At 47.1% G+C, this 17,948-nt stretch overlaps 1 protein-coding gene across 1 annotated transcript in view; it reads left to right on the top strand.

Moving 5' to 3' along the window:
* GABRP (gamma-aminobutyric acid type A receptor subunit pi) overlaps window positions 1-17,948 on the top strand; it is a 52,023-nt gene that overhangs the window by 16,242 nt on the left and 17,833 nt on the right. Inside the window, exons 3-4 of the mRNA XM_083180114.1 lie at window positions 9,325-9,392; window positions 16,864-17,081. Coding sequence (XP_083036240.1) covers window positions 9,325-9,392; window positions 16,864-17,081 — 286 coding nt within the window. The remainder of the gene's footprint in view (window positions 1-9,324; window positions 9,393-16,863; window positions 17,082-17,948) is intronic.

Below are 17,948 nucleotides of genomic sequence, written 5' to 3'. Positions count from 1 at the left end.
TTTTACATGTTTTGCCCCTAGATGATTCAGGCTGATACCTTAATGGGTAAATGTCTTATTCATCTTACCAGGAGTATGCAAAAGAGTATCAGTATTAACATCATCATAATTCCTAGAAGCCAAGTCACAGCTAACATCACAAATCATAATTCCAAAGCGCAGGATTAACAGATACATTATGTTCCATTGGTATGGTCAGGCAACATGTGGCACTGCAGCTTCTGTGGAACTACATGTCTCAGCATGCCCTGCCCTTGTTTTCCTGTTAGCGCATGCTAAAACTCCACAGCAGCTGGAGTTCCAGATGTTGCCTGGCCGCAGCTCTCCTGCCCTAGAACAACCTAGGATAAATGGATGCCAAGCCCCCAGGGGAGCTGTAAGATCATTGTATAAGCCTATTGACAAACATGTGACCTTTCTTAATCCTTGTTAAATGGCTTCATTACATTCCAAGCAGTCTGACTGACATTGTTTAGAATTTCTGAATCTGTCAAGATGATTTGATCACCTGCGTTCAACAATGAAGAACACTGTTGTATTGTTTACATCAGACAAATGGCTCCATCTTGTGGCATCTCTGGGTGACATACTGTACAGTAATAAGCTGTTTCTATCAAGTAGATTATATACAGTACTGTAGCAATGTGATAGAAATGACATATGTGTAATGGAGTCATATTATGATGACAGAAGTAGGAGATGTTGCATACTAGATAGATAGAGATTTGCATTGTTTATGAAGTTAAATTTTGCACCAAATAATAACTTAAGCTAAAACTTTAATAATAAAAACACCTACGGTCATTGGCATTCAAAAACCCTGCTGTTCCAGTCATTAATATGTATACTGCCATGTAACCCAATATAAATCCAAAGGGGAACACTGCAAAACACAGCTCAAACATTATTTTATCCAACAAAACTGTAAAACCGTTATTATAAAGCCGGGGGCCCATCGGACACAAGCCTAAGATAAGGTCACATTGGTCTCTATTGTAATGAGTCATGGTGTGTACTCACGGTAAGATTTGGCTTCCGATGTTCCCGATATAGGGAACATCGGAAGCCAAATCGCATGCTTTTTTAAGGCTTCCGAGCCCGCTGCGCTGCCGATACGCGCTCCCGTGTGAGCGCGTATCGGCAGCCAGATAGAGAGGGCAGGCAAGACTATATAGTGCAGATCTGCACTATATAGTGTAAATTGTGCCCCTCTGGCATGCCGTGAGATGCGAGTCCCCATGCGATCTGATCACACCATAAGCTATAGAGCTGGGTACTGCAGATAAAATAGTGCTAAGTCAATGCACCTGGTCGTTACTGACTCCCGAAATACTCAGCGCTGCAAACTCTCCATCTCTTTGGAGAGAAATTGAATATTTGGAAGTGTCTTCTTGTGATGTAACAAGTGTTATCACTGGATAAGCGGATTTGTTTTTATTTTTGGTGCGGAGCTTTAACAGAAACATGGCTCGCACAATCATACACGGCCTCCCTTGCGCACTGTCACACCGTGGTTTCCACATCACTCACACCCTGGTAATATTAAAGGAGGTGGGGTTGGAATATTAGTGTCCCAATCCTTCACATACACAATTCTACCACCAGTTCCTTCACTCACATTCACATGATTTGACATTCACTCTATCAGAATTTTCACTCCCTTCTCTCTGCATGTTGCAGCTATCTATCGCCCACATGGGCAACCCAAACAACATTTTCTGGAATATTTTTTTCTGCCTGGCTCCCTCTGACATCTCCACCATCATCATGGGTGATTTCAATATGGCTCTTGACAGCCCAAAATCTCTTCTTGCCTCAAAACTCCTCCCTGTAACCTTCTCTCTTGGCCTCACCCAATGGTCTGACTCCTCTACACATTAGGAAGGCCGGTACTTGTGTAATAGCACGTTGCCCAATTTGCATACATACGGCACCGTAGGAAAATGCGGTTTTTTTGCGTGCGATGCGATCGCATGCGATTTTCCTATGTAATTTATTCACGTCTCTCTGCCCCGAGGGTGCAATGCGATCGCATCACATCGCATGCGATCGCACCACGTGCAAAATCGAATGCGATTGCATGCGATTTTAAAGCTTGAGATGCCATTTACTTTACATTTCCATGCGATGCAATGGGATTTAGCCCCCCCCCCCCATCCACGCCACCCCGAAGCATTGCGAGCGCAGCAAGCCCCGCAAGGGGATGCGGAATACATGTAATGTAATCCGCATCCCCTCGCCACGCTTCGGGCTCTCCACACTATATATACAATACCAATTGCTACATTTACCTCTCCAGAGACTGCTGTATCCCACCTAGCCCAGACTTTAGAGAGAGTACTTGACAAACTGGCTCGGGCTACCCCTTACACTCCCCATAGGCTTTGATGCCAATCATGGCACACAAAATCAGTAAGACACCTTCAAAAACTGTCATGTAAAGCAGAACATCAGTAGTGCAAATCTAAGAATCCAAGTGACTTTCTCACATATAAGACCATCTACCATTCTTATTATAATGCCCTGGACACTGCCAAAAAACTTACTTTCAATCTCTCAACTGTTCTCATGCCAACAACCCCTAGTGACTGTTTTATACATTCACATCACTTATTTTACACCCCCCCCAGCGGCGTAACTATAGCACTGCAGCCCCCGCCACCGGGGGGCGCTGTGCATGTGGGGGCGCCAGGGGCTGCGGTGCTATAGTTAAACCCCCCCTCAATCCCCCGCAGACTTACCTATCGCGCTGGTCCCGGCGGCTCCGTTCTTCTGCTGAGGACCACCACAAAATGGCCGCCCCCATATAGCACACAGTTCTCTGAAACTGTCTGCTGTATGGGGGCGGCCATTTTCTGGTGGTCCTCAGCAGAAGAACGGAGCAGCCAGGACCAGCGCGATAGGTGGGGGGGATTGAGGGGGGTTTGCATGGGCGGCGGGGTAGGGGTGCTTGGCGGGGTGGCGACGGCGGGGGGGGGGGGGGGGGGCGCCCAAAACATAGCTACGCCACTGCCCCTCCACACATAAGCTACTATGAGTACACAAGAATTCCTACTTCAAGGACAAGATTAATCAATTTGAGATTAAATTGTATGCTCTAACTCAGCCAGTGACCCGCTTAATTCCCTGTGTGCACCCTCTGACACCTCCTATTCATTTGATCCCACAAATGAAGATGAAGGATCAACACTCTTATCATCCTCTTACTCTACTACCTCTCCTCTTTTTTCATGTCATTAAATGAATTATGCCATTTCATCTTGGATATGACAGGGGCGGATTTAGGGGTCAGGCTTCCCCCAGGAACAACATTTTTGGCCGCCTCACTATATTAACATATTTATTATTAAATTATAAATTCTTACACTCCCCATAGGCTTAGATGCCAATCATGGCACACAAAATCAGTAAGACACCTTCAAAAACTGTCATGTAAAGCAGAACATCAGTAGTGCAAATCTAAGAATCCAAGTGACTTTCTCACATATAAGACCATCTACCATTCTTATTATAATGCCCTTGACACTGCCAAAAAAACTTACTTTCAATCTCTCAACTGTTCTCATGCCACCAACCCCTAGTGACTGTTTTATACATTCACATCACTTATTTTACACCCCCCCCCAGCGGCGTAACTATAGCACCGCAGCCCCCGCCACCGGGGGGCGCTGTGCATGTGGGGGCGCCGGGGGCTGCGGTGCTATAGTTAAACCCCCCCCTCAATCCCCCGCAGACTTACCTATCGCGCTGGTCCTGGCGGCTCCGTTCTTCTGCTGAGGACCACCACAAAATGGCCGCCCCCATATAGCACACAGTTCTCTGAAACTGTCTGCTGTATGGGGGCGGCCATTTTCTGGTGGTCCTCAGCAGAAGAACGGAGCAGCCAGGACCAGCGCGATAGGTGGGGGGGATTGAGGGGGGTTTTGCATGGGCGGCGGGGTAGGGGTGCTTGGCGGGGTGGCGACGGCGGGGGGGGGGGGGGGGGGGCGCCCAAAACATAGCTACGCCACTGCCCCTCCACACACAAGCTACTATGAGTACACAAGAATTCCTACTTCAAGGACAAGATTAATCAATTTGAGATTAAATTGTATGCTCTAACTCAGCCAGTGACCCGCTTAATTCCCTGTGTGCACCCTCTGCCACCTCCTATTCATTTGATCCCACAAATAAAGATGAAGGATCAACACTCTTATCATCCTCTTACTCTACTACCTCTCCTCTTTTTTCATGTCATTAAATGAATTATGCCATTTCATCTTGGATATGACAGGGGCGGATTTAGGGGTCAGGCTTCCCCCAGGAACAACATTTTTGGCCGCCTCACTATATTAACATATTTATTATTAAATTATAAATTCTAATTCATTCCAGCACACGCTCCACTCCACTAGACTTCTGCCGATCCTCTCTGGCATCTCTAAAAGTGGGAGATATCATACGCCGGTGCATGTGGCATGATGACATCATACGCATTAGTCCGGACTAAACCCAGAGAGAAGGAGGGACAAAAACACACTGTGCTCGGGTGCACTGCTCGGCAGCTTGGTTCAGCTGTCCCTGCCTCTGCATGCCCATTCTATACACAGCAGCCAAGAGGCAGTGTGCATAGTATATCGAATGGGAGGCAGTGGCTCAGCTCAGTGTATGTCTCCCGGACCGTCATCTGCAGTAGCGTAAGTTTGTTTCAGTTGCTCGCAGGCAAGATATATATTGGTGCCCCCCCCCCCCCCCCCACACACACACACACACACACACACACACATACAACCCTATATAACCTTATATAAAATATATATTTCTGTTTAGATAGATAGATAGATAGATAGATAGAGAACACATATATATTTCAGAACTCAGCCACAGAAGCAATATTGTTGGCTTTTAAATAACTGATTTAAACTTCCAGGGGAAGGAGAGGTGCCCCCTTGGGAGCAGGAGCTCGGCGGCAGATGACTCCATTGCCTCCCAGAGTTCTGCCTCTGGTCATCTGTCATCGACAGTGCTGCTCGTCACTCGCCGCTGCCCACCCAGCAATGCACATAATAAAATACTCAGAGACTCAGACTGCCACCCATAATTGGTGCCACCCCTAGGCCCGTGCCTCACAGGCCTAGTGACAAATCCAGCCCTGCATAGCTTACACAAGACAGGGCTAAAACGCTAATCCATGCGCTCATCATCTCCCAAGTTGATTAGTACAATAGTCTCCTTACCGGTCTTCCCAATAAAAGACTATCACCACTACAATCCATCTGAATGCAGCTGCGAGGCTAATCTTCCCAGCCAGGGGAGCCGAGAGAGGGGGGGAGAGGGTACTAATTACCCGGGCCCAGGCTTGCTGAAGGGGCCCCGCAGGGGCCCTGGTCTGACCCCTCCCTTTCCCCTCCATCCATCCCGGGCAGCAACAGTAGCACACACTTCTACAGCATGTGCTGTGCTGACAGCAGGCTCAGCAGGAGTGTCTCACTGACAGCGTGAGAGGTCATGCTGAGCCTGCAGTCAGCACAGCACATGCTGTAGGTGTGTGCTGCTTCTGAGATTACAGTTTTTAGAGTTTTCTTTCACCCTCCTCTAAACATTTTGGGGGCGTGGCCTAAGTCTGGGAGGTTCCCACAACACACACTTAGGCCACGCCCCCAACATTTTACCGGGACCCGGCATTCCTCTCGGCTGCCCTGCTCCCAGCAAGGCTTTCATCATCTGCTGATCCACTCTTGCAGTCCCTCCATTGGTTACTCATGTTCTACCGCATTCCATATGTAATACTTCTACTCACATATATTAACCAAGCTCCACCAACATATATCTCTTCACTATATAAGAAACTGTAAATACATAAATAAATAAATATTATCACATATGGTATTTGGGACACACAGGTGACTTGCTGCACCCTCGCTCCCCCACCCTTTCCCAGAGTGAGATTATGATACTGCATAATCTGCATAACAGGTTTGGTGCCCATGAGACTGGCAGTGTGACATACCAGGTGCAAATGTAATGCCTGCTACGTCACTATGTACATAGGTGGTTATTCTGGTTTGTATAGCGATGTTTGTGTCTGCACATGAACAGACGCAGGGTGCACGCGGCCATGGCAAACAGGGCGTTCGCCGGACGCATACACCCAAGTGTGCAGACGGGGGGTGTGGAGGGCATAGGGAGGTGGGATGGCCAGTTGAATATGGGAACGCCCTGCGTTCCATGGGCATTCCCATGAGAACGCTGGGCATTCTCATGCAAATGCCCCGATGGTGCGGAGGGTGGCCAGCTGACATTACCGGATGTCAGCTGCCCGCCCAATTCCTCCCAAATGTCCACGCATATGTAAATGACTTGAGAGTCACTTTTATATGTGTGCACCTTAGCCATCATTCGATGGTCGCTGATCATTGAATGATGTGGGTGGATGACCCTAGGCTGCGAATGGATGTTAATGTGTAACATCCATTCGCAGGCACTGCAAGGGAATCACCCTTGCGAATGGGTGGAGGCCAGGCCACCATTCGCAAGTTGGGGTTTGGTGGATTCCCAGCCTTGCGCATCAACCAGAATAACCCCCATAGTCAGGGCCGGCGCCATCACTAGGCAGGTCTAGGCATTTGCCTAGGGTGCCGGCCACTGGAGAGCAGCAGTTCGCCACTCGTCCCCCGTGCAAAGGGGGTATATGCTGCGCCGTCTGGGGAGCGGGCAGGGGCGTCCATGCCGGCTTCTGACAGGAGCCTGCAGTGGTGTCCTTGCTGCGCAGGTACCTGTGGCGCTGTGAATAAAGCTGGCGATGGTGGGGGTCCCTGCAGTGAATAAGCAATAACTAGCGCTATCTGCCGGGCTATGCAGCGGCGCGGGAAGCACTGCCGGGTTTGAAAACACTGGCCACACGCTGATTGGCTGAGATTCAGCCAATCAGCGTGCGGCCAGTGTTTTCAAAACAGAAGCGCTTCGAACGCCGCCGCATAGCGCTAGTTATTTCTTATTCACTGCAAGGACCCCCCGTCGCCACCAGCTTTATATACAGCGCCGCAGGTACCCGCGTGGCAAGGACACCACTGCAGGCTCCTGTCAGACGCCAGCATGGACCCAGGGCCGGCGCTACCCGCTCAGCAGAGGATGCAAAGCAGGTAGGCGCAGGGCAGGAGAGGCGCTGTCCTGTTCTGCATCCTCTGCTGTCTGTCTCTGGGGTGGTGGGGGCGGGGCAAAATGGAACAGAAGGGGCGGAACTAAGAGGGAGCAAGATTGAAGACAAAAGAGAGGATGAGCAGCTGCCAGGAGAGTAAAGTGTGAGTGTAGTGCTACTTATGTCAGCAACTGGTGTGGGCACGTCTATAGGCAGCACCACTAATGTCAGCAACTATTGTGGGCACGTGTATAGTCAGCGCTACTAATGTCGGCAACTATTGTGGGCACGTGTATAGTCAGCGCTACTAATGTCTGCAACTGGTGTGGGCACGTCTATAGGCAGCACTACTAATGTCTGCAACTATTGTGGGCACGTGTATAGTCAAAGCTACTAATGTCGGAAACTATTGTGGGCACGTGTATAGTCAGCGCTACTAATGTCGGCAACTGGTGTGGGCACGTGTATAAGCAGCACTACTAATGTCGGCAACTGGTGTGAGCATGTGTGTAGACAGCGCTACTAATGTCAGCAACTATTGTGGGCACGTTTATATATAGACAGCGATACTACTGTCGGCAACTGGTGAGAGCATGTGTATAAGCAGTGCTACTACTGTCGGCAGCTGGTGTGGGCATATGGTTAGACAGTGCTACTGCTGTCGACAACTGGTTTGGGCATGTGTATAGGCAGTGCTGCTACTGTTGTCAACTGGTGTGGGCATATTTGTATAGACAGTGCTACTAATGTCAGCAACTAGTGTTGGCACTTGTATACTACTGTCGGCAACTGGTGTGGGCACGTGTATAGGCAGTGCTACTGCTGTCGACAACTGGTGTGGGCATATATTGAATAGGCAGTGCTAATAATGTCGGCAACTGGTGTTGGCTTCTGGTTACGCAGCACTACTAATGTCGGCAACTGGTGTGGGCATATTTGAATAGGCAGTGCTACTAATGTCGGCAACTGGTGTTGGCATATAATTACGCAGCACTACTAATGTCGGCAACTGGTGTGGGCATGTGTATAGGCAGCTCTACTGCTGTTGGCAACTGGTGTGGGCACGTGTATAGGCAGCACTACTAATGTCGGCAACTTGTGTGGGCACGTGTATAGGCAGCGCTACTGCTGTCGGCAACTGGTGTGAGCACGTGTATAAGCAGTGTTACTACTGTCGGCAACTGGTGTGAGCACGTGTATAAGCAGTGTTACTACTGTCGGCAACTGGTGTGGTCGTATGGTTACACAGTGTTACTAATGTTGGCAACTGGTGTGAGCACTATGTATAAGCAGAGCAACTACTTTTGGCAACTGGTGTGGGCATTATGAATAAGCAACCTTTCAAAAATGGGCATATGCAGGAGTTCTCGGGGCATTATGTGTAGCATAATGTGTGTCAATGTCATATGGGCATTATGGTGCACGGCATATTTTGTAAGGGTAATTATGGTGTGTGGCATAATGTGTAATGGGCATTATGGTGTGCTGCATATTATGTAAGGGGCATTATGATGTGTGGCATAATGTATAATTTGCATTACTGTGTGTGGCAATGGGCATTGAGGTGTGAAGCATAATGTGTTATGGGGGATTACGGTGTAATTTTTACTTTTATGTGACCAAGCCCCTTCCTCATGAAGCCATGCTCCTACATTTTTGAACTCTCCCTCTTTTTTAACTCATGGCACTAAAATTGTGCTACTATGTGGTGCAATTTGGAGTGAAAGTACTATTGTGTGCCCTTTCCCCTTCCTTGTGAGATCAAACGTTTTTCTTTCGGTGTGCGCTGTCCCTTTGTAAAGCTTGGGTGGGCGCAAATTTATAGTTTGCAGGAGGGCGCCGAACCCATTAGCACCGGCCCTGCATGGACCCCCTTGCCCGCTCCCCAGACGGCGCAACAGGTAACCCCGCCCCCACCCCCGGCACCGGGGTGCCCCCCCCCACCCCGACTCGCCTGGGGCGCTCCGGTGCCTTGCACCTGCCCATAGTCCGTAGAATTGTGCGCAAAACATCCAAGACATAGGAAAATATTTGTTTTTTATTACTAAGCAGCACTGTTTAGAGGACACCTTTAAAGCACTCAGCATTTTGTGTAGATAAAATTATTGTTTTCAAAACTATCACTCTTTCACTAGACATTCCGATGACTTTATACTACAGTAAGGTACAGTACAGTATGTAATCAACATTTATTTTACTTTCTGCAGCAAAGCCAGTTGAAATTGCAGTAACTCTTGAAGTTGCAAGCATTGCTTCTGTTTCCGAAGAAAATATGGTAAGTAATGAATTGTTTTCTATCAGTCCTTTTTTCCTTTAGTTTTCTCCACAGAATTTTTCAGGCGAGTTTTACCAAAGCATGGAGAGTGATAATGTGGAGAGAGATAAATGGGGTATTCAATATGTGCCGGTATTTCCAGACAGGGTAAATTTTGCCACTCACCAATTCAATGCTGTGGTTTTGTTGGGGATGGCCAAGGATTGTTGAATTTCTGACAGTAGGCAGACATTCTGACACTCGACAGCCGGAACATTGACTTCCGATTCTAGTGTTACTGTCAGATGCAACGATGAAATGAAAACGACCCGGGATTCCGACTGTTAGGATGTTCCAACAGTCGGAATCACATATTGAATACCCCTCAAAGTGCCTAACAACCAGCTATTGTCATTTTTCAACCACAGCCAGTGGTTGACAGTTAGGAGTTGATTGGATGGTACTTTATCTTTCTCCACTCTAACTCTTTCCATGGTTTGACATGTATCACCCAATGAATAATAACTCCCCACCAAAAGATAGACTATAAATTTGAGCCAGGTGAGTGGCTCAATTTACTTGGTCAGATACTGTAGTTGCTATAATTTATGTATATGTTGACCTGCGACTGCTGCTATCTATACTGTACATATAAAAGTATAAATACTCTTCACCTCTGAGTTGAAATACCACCAGAAGTTATGTGTGTGATTCTTCTGCCTCTATGCAGTGTTGGACAAGCTTATAATTTAAAAAGGGATAACAAACAGTTTAAAGGACCAAGTATTCCCGCTCCAGCTGCTGCCATCATTTATGGTGACGATTCAATGTTATCTACTAACGCCATTGCTGATGCTCAAACCAGGCAAGGAAAGTTACAAAAAAAGTGTTTAAAAATTACCTCAAACAGGTATAAAAAGAAAGTTAATTCCTCCTGTTGCTGAAATACTTAAAATTGCCAGAATGCCATTCACATCATCATGCAGTGGCAAGGAAAGACTCTGGCCTTGCCCTCTATTTCTGAGTCAGACTTGGAAATCTGCAGCTGTCAGTGAGGCATCTCATGTGTCTCATGCGTCTGACAATGAAAGACCTTGTCATTCCACTTTCCTAAGTTAGAAAACAGCCCAAACCCCTAAGTCTGCAAAACAAACTGTGCATCTAGGAACAGAAATGTCACAAACCACTGAGGGGAGTCCAATTGTGTCCTTGTGTCCTACATGTGATCCTAATTTCTCAGAGAAGCCGCCTTCCACCATTACCACTCACTCTGCATATGTGGGGATGAGCAGCATTAGTATTGCTGGTAACATAGGGATTGAAGATGCTCCCGTCCAGTTACAGCAAGAGGATGAGGGGGATACTTGTGTAGCAGATGATGGCACTACTGAGGAATCGGAAATTGAGGATAAGGATTTTGTGTGTAAGTTAGGGACACACAGAAGCACAGGGCCGGTGCTAGGGTGTCCGGCGCCCTCCTGCAAACCATAAAGTTTGCGCCCTTTCACATTGCCATTGCAACAAGCTGCAGCCCGATTGTGGGAGCGTATGCAACATGCGATCCTATGGAGGATCTTGGATGCATGTACATGTATACATACACCATCTCAGTGCTGTGTCCGCACAATGTTGCAGGCACTAAAGGTGCCCATACACGCTGCGAGAATTACATATCTTATGGGCTAGGTCACATCGCACGGCATGCATGCAATGTGTGTGCGATGCGATCCGAAAGCAGTACAAAAAGTATGTGCAGCACATACTTTTTGTACGATGGGATGCCCGCGGGAGTGCACATCGCATCGCATGCTGCTATTGCAGCATGTATGGCCACCTTTAGGCACATAACCCAGCCCATTATTTAAAAAGTATCTAAATTAATAAAAAAAAAATCTAAAATTATTAAAACAGACAAGTGCTACATGCCTCATCGCAAGTGTCTGTGACTAAGAGGGGGGGAGGTCGCAGGAGGAGGACAGTGTGTGCGCGGTGCAGGGAGCTGCTCAGCTTCTCTATACTGCCGCCTGCTGTCAGACAGGCACTGCAGGCAGCGTGCAGGCTGTGTGCACTAGGCGGTGCAGGAAGCAGCTGTTTATACTGCCGCCCTCCCGCTGACAGACAGGCGCTGCGAGTGGCGTGCAGGAGGCAGTGACAGTGAGGGCTGAGGCAGCTTTAGCAGAGCAGGGAGGGAGACTGCGCCTTTTCAGCATGGCGCCTCCCTGCTTTGCAGGAGCTGATGAGTGGGTAGCGCCGGCCCTGCAGAAGCATCTGTTGGGGATGATAAGACTGCCATTGTTATGCCTGGTCATAGGATCAACAAAGGCGTGTCTTATGTATGGAATTATTTTTACACTAATTCAGAAAACATTTGCCAAGCCATCTGTAGCCTTTTTAGAAACAAAATAAGTAGAGGTAAGGACATTAAGCATCTCGGAACATCCACTCTATTACATCAACTGCAGTGAGCTCATGGGAAATATAGGAAGGGTTCCAAAATTGCTGTTCAAAAATTAACATCAAGAAGCAGTCCAGCTTAGTATCCTCAGTAATGTCCAGGGATGGTTCTTCTGATTCTACTATTGTAATGCTAGATGAGTCCTCCCCTTTCCAGGATTCTGCAGAAGAATCCTTGATTACAAGGTCTTCTGTTGCTGCTGCTGCTGCTGCTGGGGGTAGTTCTTCCATCCAGAAGTGGCCCAAGAAAACCCATTATACTACTCTGAAAAAACAACTGACTGTTCAGCAGTGCTTGGTGAGGAAAAACAAGTATATCAGTTCTCACCCAGTGGCACAGCGGATCACTGAAGCCATGACTGCCATGAAAGTATTGGATGTGCATCCATTATCTGCCATCAAATCTGTGGGTTTTACACAATTAACGGAGGCTGCGTGTCCCCAGTACCAGATTCAATCTCTGTTCTATTTCAGTCGAAAAGCCATTCCTGAGCTGTACCAGGACATTAAGTCAAAAGTAATCCATAGCCTGAAAAGTGGTATTGTAGCCAGTGTCCACTTAACCATGGATATGTAGACAAGCGGCAGTGGACAGACTAAGGATTATATAACTGTGACAGCCCATTGGGTGGTTGAATCACCTTCAGCAGCAGCAGCAGCAGTAGGATCTAGCAACCATCACCAGCTCATTCATAGGCAGGCTACTCTATGTATCACTGGCTTTACTAAGAGAACCCACTGTAAAAACAGAGATGTCATAGTGGCTTAACCCACTTGGACTCTCCTCAGGATTTGTCATTTCTGATAATGCCAGTAATATCATGAAAGCATTACAGCTGGGTGAATTCCAACACATCCCCTGTTTTGCTCACATGATAAACTTAGTCGTTCAGGCAAGTGCGTGCAAGAGATGCTGTGTTTTGCACGAAAAATTTTGCGGCATTTCCGGCATTCCGCAACAGCGTTCAGGAGAATGCAGCAGCTGCAAGAGGACTTTAATCTGCCCTTACATCAACTGAAACAGGAGGAAACAGGAATTCCACTCTGTATATGCTTCCGCGGATGGAAGAACAGCAGAAAGCCATTTCCTGAGATTCTTATTATTATATGCTATTTTGAGCATTGCTTCTTTTAATGTGCGGACCCAAACAAACCTGTAATTTCAGTCACAGATTTGGAAGTCCCTCTGACTGAAATGACTGGTTTGTGTGCAATGTGCATGCTAAGGGTGGGTGGGTGTATCCAGGGACAATTCCATCTTGCATCACCATTCATTCGATGCGATGCGATGACCCGATTTTTCCATAGGATTCAATGTTAAAATGGTCTAAGTCCATTTTAACATAGAATTCAATGGGAAAAAGGGGTCCTTTTCATACCCCTACTATCCAAGTGGGCATGGAGTTGGATATAAACCTGTGGCGAGCCCGAAGCGTGGCGAGCGAAGCGAGCCCCGCGAGGGGACGGTATTCTGTGTCCCCGCGCGGGGCTCGCTACGCTCGCCACGCTTCGGGCTCGGTGGCTCGCTACGCTCGCCACAGGTTTATTTCCAACTCCATGCCCACTTGGATAGTAGGGGTATGAAAAGGACCCCTTTTTCCCATTGAATTCTATGTTAAAATGGACTCAGACCATTTTAACATTAAATCCTATGGAAAAATCGGGTCCATCGAATCTCATCGCATCGCATCGCATCGCATCCGATTTGGTCGCATGCAATGCGATGCGATGTGCCCGATCCGACCCGATTTCTAAATCGGGCGCCCAGATACTACATAAGTACCAAAAAAACTACCATCTGTTTGTGCTGAGGCTCTAATATTTATAAACAGCCAGCTTGCTGTACCTCTTAGCCTAAATTGAATGAAAACAACAATGTGAGCATTACAGTGGTCAAAATTGTCTGGAAAGGGCTGGCAATTAATGTTATTAAGGTTAATATTACTCTAGGGACCAAAAAAATTGATTTGGGCGTTTTTTGACCATTTTTGAAAAGAATCCAAATCCAAAGCTTTTCACCGCCGCTTCACAAAGCCAAATTTAAATCCCAGCGAGGAATCCAAATCCAAATCTTTGGCCCTGGCGCCCATCTCTAATACACACACACACACACACACACACACACACACACACACACACACACACACTTACATATACAAAGTTCTCTTGTATATAACATTCAAATATGTCTACAAAATACATGTACAGTATGCTGTGTCCTTTACTTACTATAAAAATTATCGCCTCCATTCGTCCATAAACTTTTGCACTGGAGTGGGAGGAGTGGGGTAAGTCGGGTGACTTAAGGCCTTATTTTAGTTCAGTCTTAGAGGTAATTTCCTTCTCAGATGGACAAAACCATGTGCACTGCAGGGGGGCAGATGTAACAGGTGCAGATATAATTAGATTTGGGTGAGTTATTTTGTTTCTGTGCAGGGAAAATACTGGCTGCTTTATTTTTACACTGCAATATAGATCTCACTTTGAAGAAAAACCCCAAACAAATCTAACTCTCTCTGCACATGTTATATCTGCCCCACCTGCAGTGCACATGTTTTTGTCTGAGAAGGAATTTTCCTCTAAGAGTGAACTAGAATAAGACCCTTAATGTGGTGCCTGGAGTCCGGCTGACTCTGCAAAGGACCATGGGAGGAGGAGCTGCTGCTGGGCATGCGCAGCCCTCCATGTGAAGCAGGCATTTTTATTGTGAGCAGATTCAGATTATAATTATATTCATACATGTTCTTAAACGAGTTAACTAATGTAAACATTGGTGTGTGAGGAAAAACTAAAGGCCCCCATACACTATGCGATTTTGGGACGATTTCATCCGATTTCGGCACTTTGTGCCGATAATCGGATGAAATCGGCCCAAAATCGTAGGTATGTGACATTTGATCCGAACCGATGCGCGGTCCCGTGCGCATCGGACCGGATCAGGGAGGTCGGACGGTCTGTACATACGATCACGTCCGACCTCCCTGTATGCATATGCCTGCCACCTGACAGGCATATGCATACAGACACCGGGGGAGTAGTGGGGGCGGCCAGCGGCAGCGGTGGTGGGGGCGGGCAGCGGCGGTGGGGACGGGCGGCGTGTGCAGTGTACTTACACATAGCAGCAGCGGCGGGGACGGGACGCGCAGTGGCGGCTATTATATTTTTAAAATACTTGTCAAATGACCGGCCGCTCTCTGATTGGCCGGAGAGCTCTCAGCCAATGTGTAAGTACACTGCGCTCACCGCAAACGCCGCCCGTCCCCGCTGCCGCTGACCACCCCCCCCCACCGCCGCCGCTGCCCGCCCCCCACTACCGCCGCTGCCCGCCCCCACCACTGCTGCCCGTCCCCACTACTGCCGCTGCCCGCCCCCACTACTGCTCACCGCCCTGCAGCTCCCCGGGGTTTTTTTTACATGGGATAAATCGCATGCGATTTATCCCATGTAAAAATAGCACATCAAGTGCCAAATTGTATGTGAGCCTCCCGGGGAGCTGCCGGGCGGCTCGCAGGTAAATTGGGTCCGACTTGTCCCTAGGACAAGTCGGCCTAATGTATGGGGGCCTTAACAGTGTGTCATCTACTAGCTGTTATCTCACCAAGTGCCATACTGAGTCAAGAAATGAGCCACTGTCATTTCAAAGACTGCAGGATCTATGTACCGTATTAATGTCGGGTGCAGACTAGTGTGATAGTGGACCAAAAAGTAATTTTGGCCAGATTCGAAATGACATATTGACCTGATCACTCAGTGTGTACCAATAATTTGTGGGTGTCTGTGATCTATAGAAACACTGCTAAGTTGGATGTGCTGCACACCCAACCTAGAGATAACACTAGCAACCACGGCATTGTAATGAAGGAAGGAGCAATATGTTAGTTCTACCTTCATTACAAGGGCGTAACTACCGTAGGTGAAAGGGGTGCAACTGCTATGGGGCCTAGAACTGAAGGGGGCCTATGTTTGCTGTCTAAGTAATATGTTTTAGATACATTTATCAGTTGCTAAATAGGGGGCCCTTACAAACTTTTGCTATGGGGCCTACGAATAGATATGCCTCTGCTTCATTACAACGTTACATGTGTACCTGGGTTCTGAATTGGCGACCCGTTGGGCTGACATATTGGCCCAGAACATATTGCTCCAGTGTGTAATCAGCTTAAACATTTCTGACAGATAAAGTGGACAAAGATAAAGTACCAGCCGACTCCTGACATTTTTGTCCATCCATTTTACCTCCCTTTAAGTCAGAGGGGCAGATTTATCAAGCTTGGAGAAGAGATAAACTGGAGCTAAAGCAGAGAAAAAGTAAAAGGAGATAAAGCACCAGCCAATCAACTCCCAACTGCCTTTTTCAAACACAGCTGATTGGCTGTGCTTTATCTCCTTTTACCTTTTCTCCACTTTATCTCCAGTTTATCTGTTCTCCAAGCTTGATAAATCTGCCCCTTAGTGCATTGACCGCACACTGCTAGATACTGTAGATGACAATTAGAGGCTGATTTTTTAGGAGGGGAAAAAAATCTCCATTTTATCTCTTTCCAAGGCTTGAAACATCTCCCCAAAATAGTTGAATCTATGTATGAGTCAGCCTGCAATAGCTGTTTCCCTTGGTTATACTTTATCTTTCTTTTATTCACTCAAAATTAAGATATGTGTACACAAGGTATATAGATGTGTCCTCTTCTGTTGTTGCCATCTCGGCATATGTGTCGCGGTACAGCTCTAGTGAGCACACGCATGTATCCACTATAAATTCCATTTACATGTAGTAGACACAGACTTAGCACTGGATTCTGCGATATAGTGTTACCACAATGCATATGCAGCGCATCAACAACAGAAAAGGACACATCAGTATATTCACAATGTCAACAATGACAGATGTCATAATAAATGCCAGTATCTTGAAATCAACAATTCATACCACACTCGAATTGTAATGGACAATGTCATGCTATTTCCATAGTCTAGAGAAAAATGTAATGTCTCAATGATCTTTAATATCAACAAAGCCGTTTATTATTTCTATTAACAGGATTACACAGCCACCATATTTTTGCGCCAGCGCTGGATAGATGAACGCCTGATGTTTGTAGGCAATAAAAGCATTACATTGGATCCCAGGCTTGTACAATTGTTGTGGGTCCCAGACACATACATTGTGGATTCCAAGAGATCCTTCTTACATGATGTCACCGTGGACAACCGACTTGTTCGTCTATATTCCAACGGAACCGTACTGTATGCCCTCAGGTATCATAAACAGAAATATTAAAATATGGAGACTTATTCTTCCAAGGATATGCAAACATTATTTAACTTTTTATGGATCACATTATTTGTTTAGACCAGTGGTTCCCAAACTGTGCGCCTAGGCTCCCTGGGGTGCCTCGGAGCACTTGCAGGGGTGCCTCAGGTTGGTGGTCTAGAACCAATTCAAATTATTTATGGCCAATGAAAAAGGCAAAATCAGTGCTTGTGGCTTCCAATTAAGAATATGTGGGTAAACAGAAGTGAATCATGTTTCTCACCACATAACTGGACCTAAGGAAAACATTTAAATCACAACTTACTTAATATTTTTTCATGAAATTAGTAACCAACTTTTGGCCTAGGGGTGCCGTGAAAAATATTCTGATACTTAAGGGTGCCGTTATTGAAAAATTTTGGGAACCATTGGTTTAGACTAATAAGATGGGTATGGTTGAGCAAATGATGTCGCACAGGCATACTTGTCAATGCTCACAAAAAAAAACTGCTACTGTAACAAGCACTTCTTATTGATTTAAATATACAGATGTAGCCGGCGTCATCCAGAAGGGGTTTGGCGGTCGGATCGCCAACCGCCTGATGCTTGCACATCTCCTCCCGACGGAGCCCACTGCCACCTTCGCTGCCTCTGCGCCACTCCCCCATTGGTGTCCACAGCCCCCGCTCCCCCTCTAACACTGCCCATCTCCCTGAAGCAGAGACAGGCAGGGATTCTTCCCCCGTCGTCGAAAAACTGGGATGCACATACATGTGAAACGCTTGCGTTTCCCAGTCAGATGGAGCGCCTTTCTGAGGGCCATCGCCAGCAGATCTCTGGCGCTGAATGAGAGACACTCCATCTGTAAAGAG

The sequence above is a fragment of the Crinia signifera genome, chromosome 4 (genome assembly GCF_055691185.1).
Source record: "Crinia signifera chromosome 4, ASM5569118v1, whole genome shotgun sequence".
Taxonomy (NCBI): Eukaryota; Metazoa; Chordata; class Amphibia; order Anura; family Myobatrachidae; genus Crinia; species Crinia signifera.
Note: the sequence above shows the minus strand (reverse complement) of the source record. Positions and strands in the feature narration are given on the sequence as shown.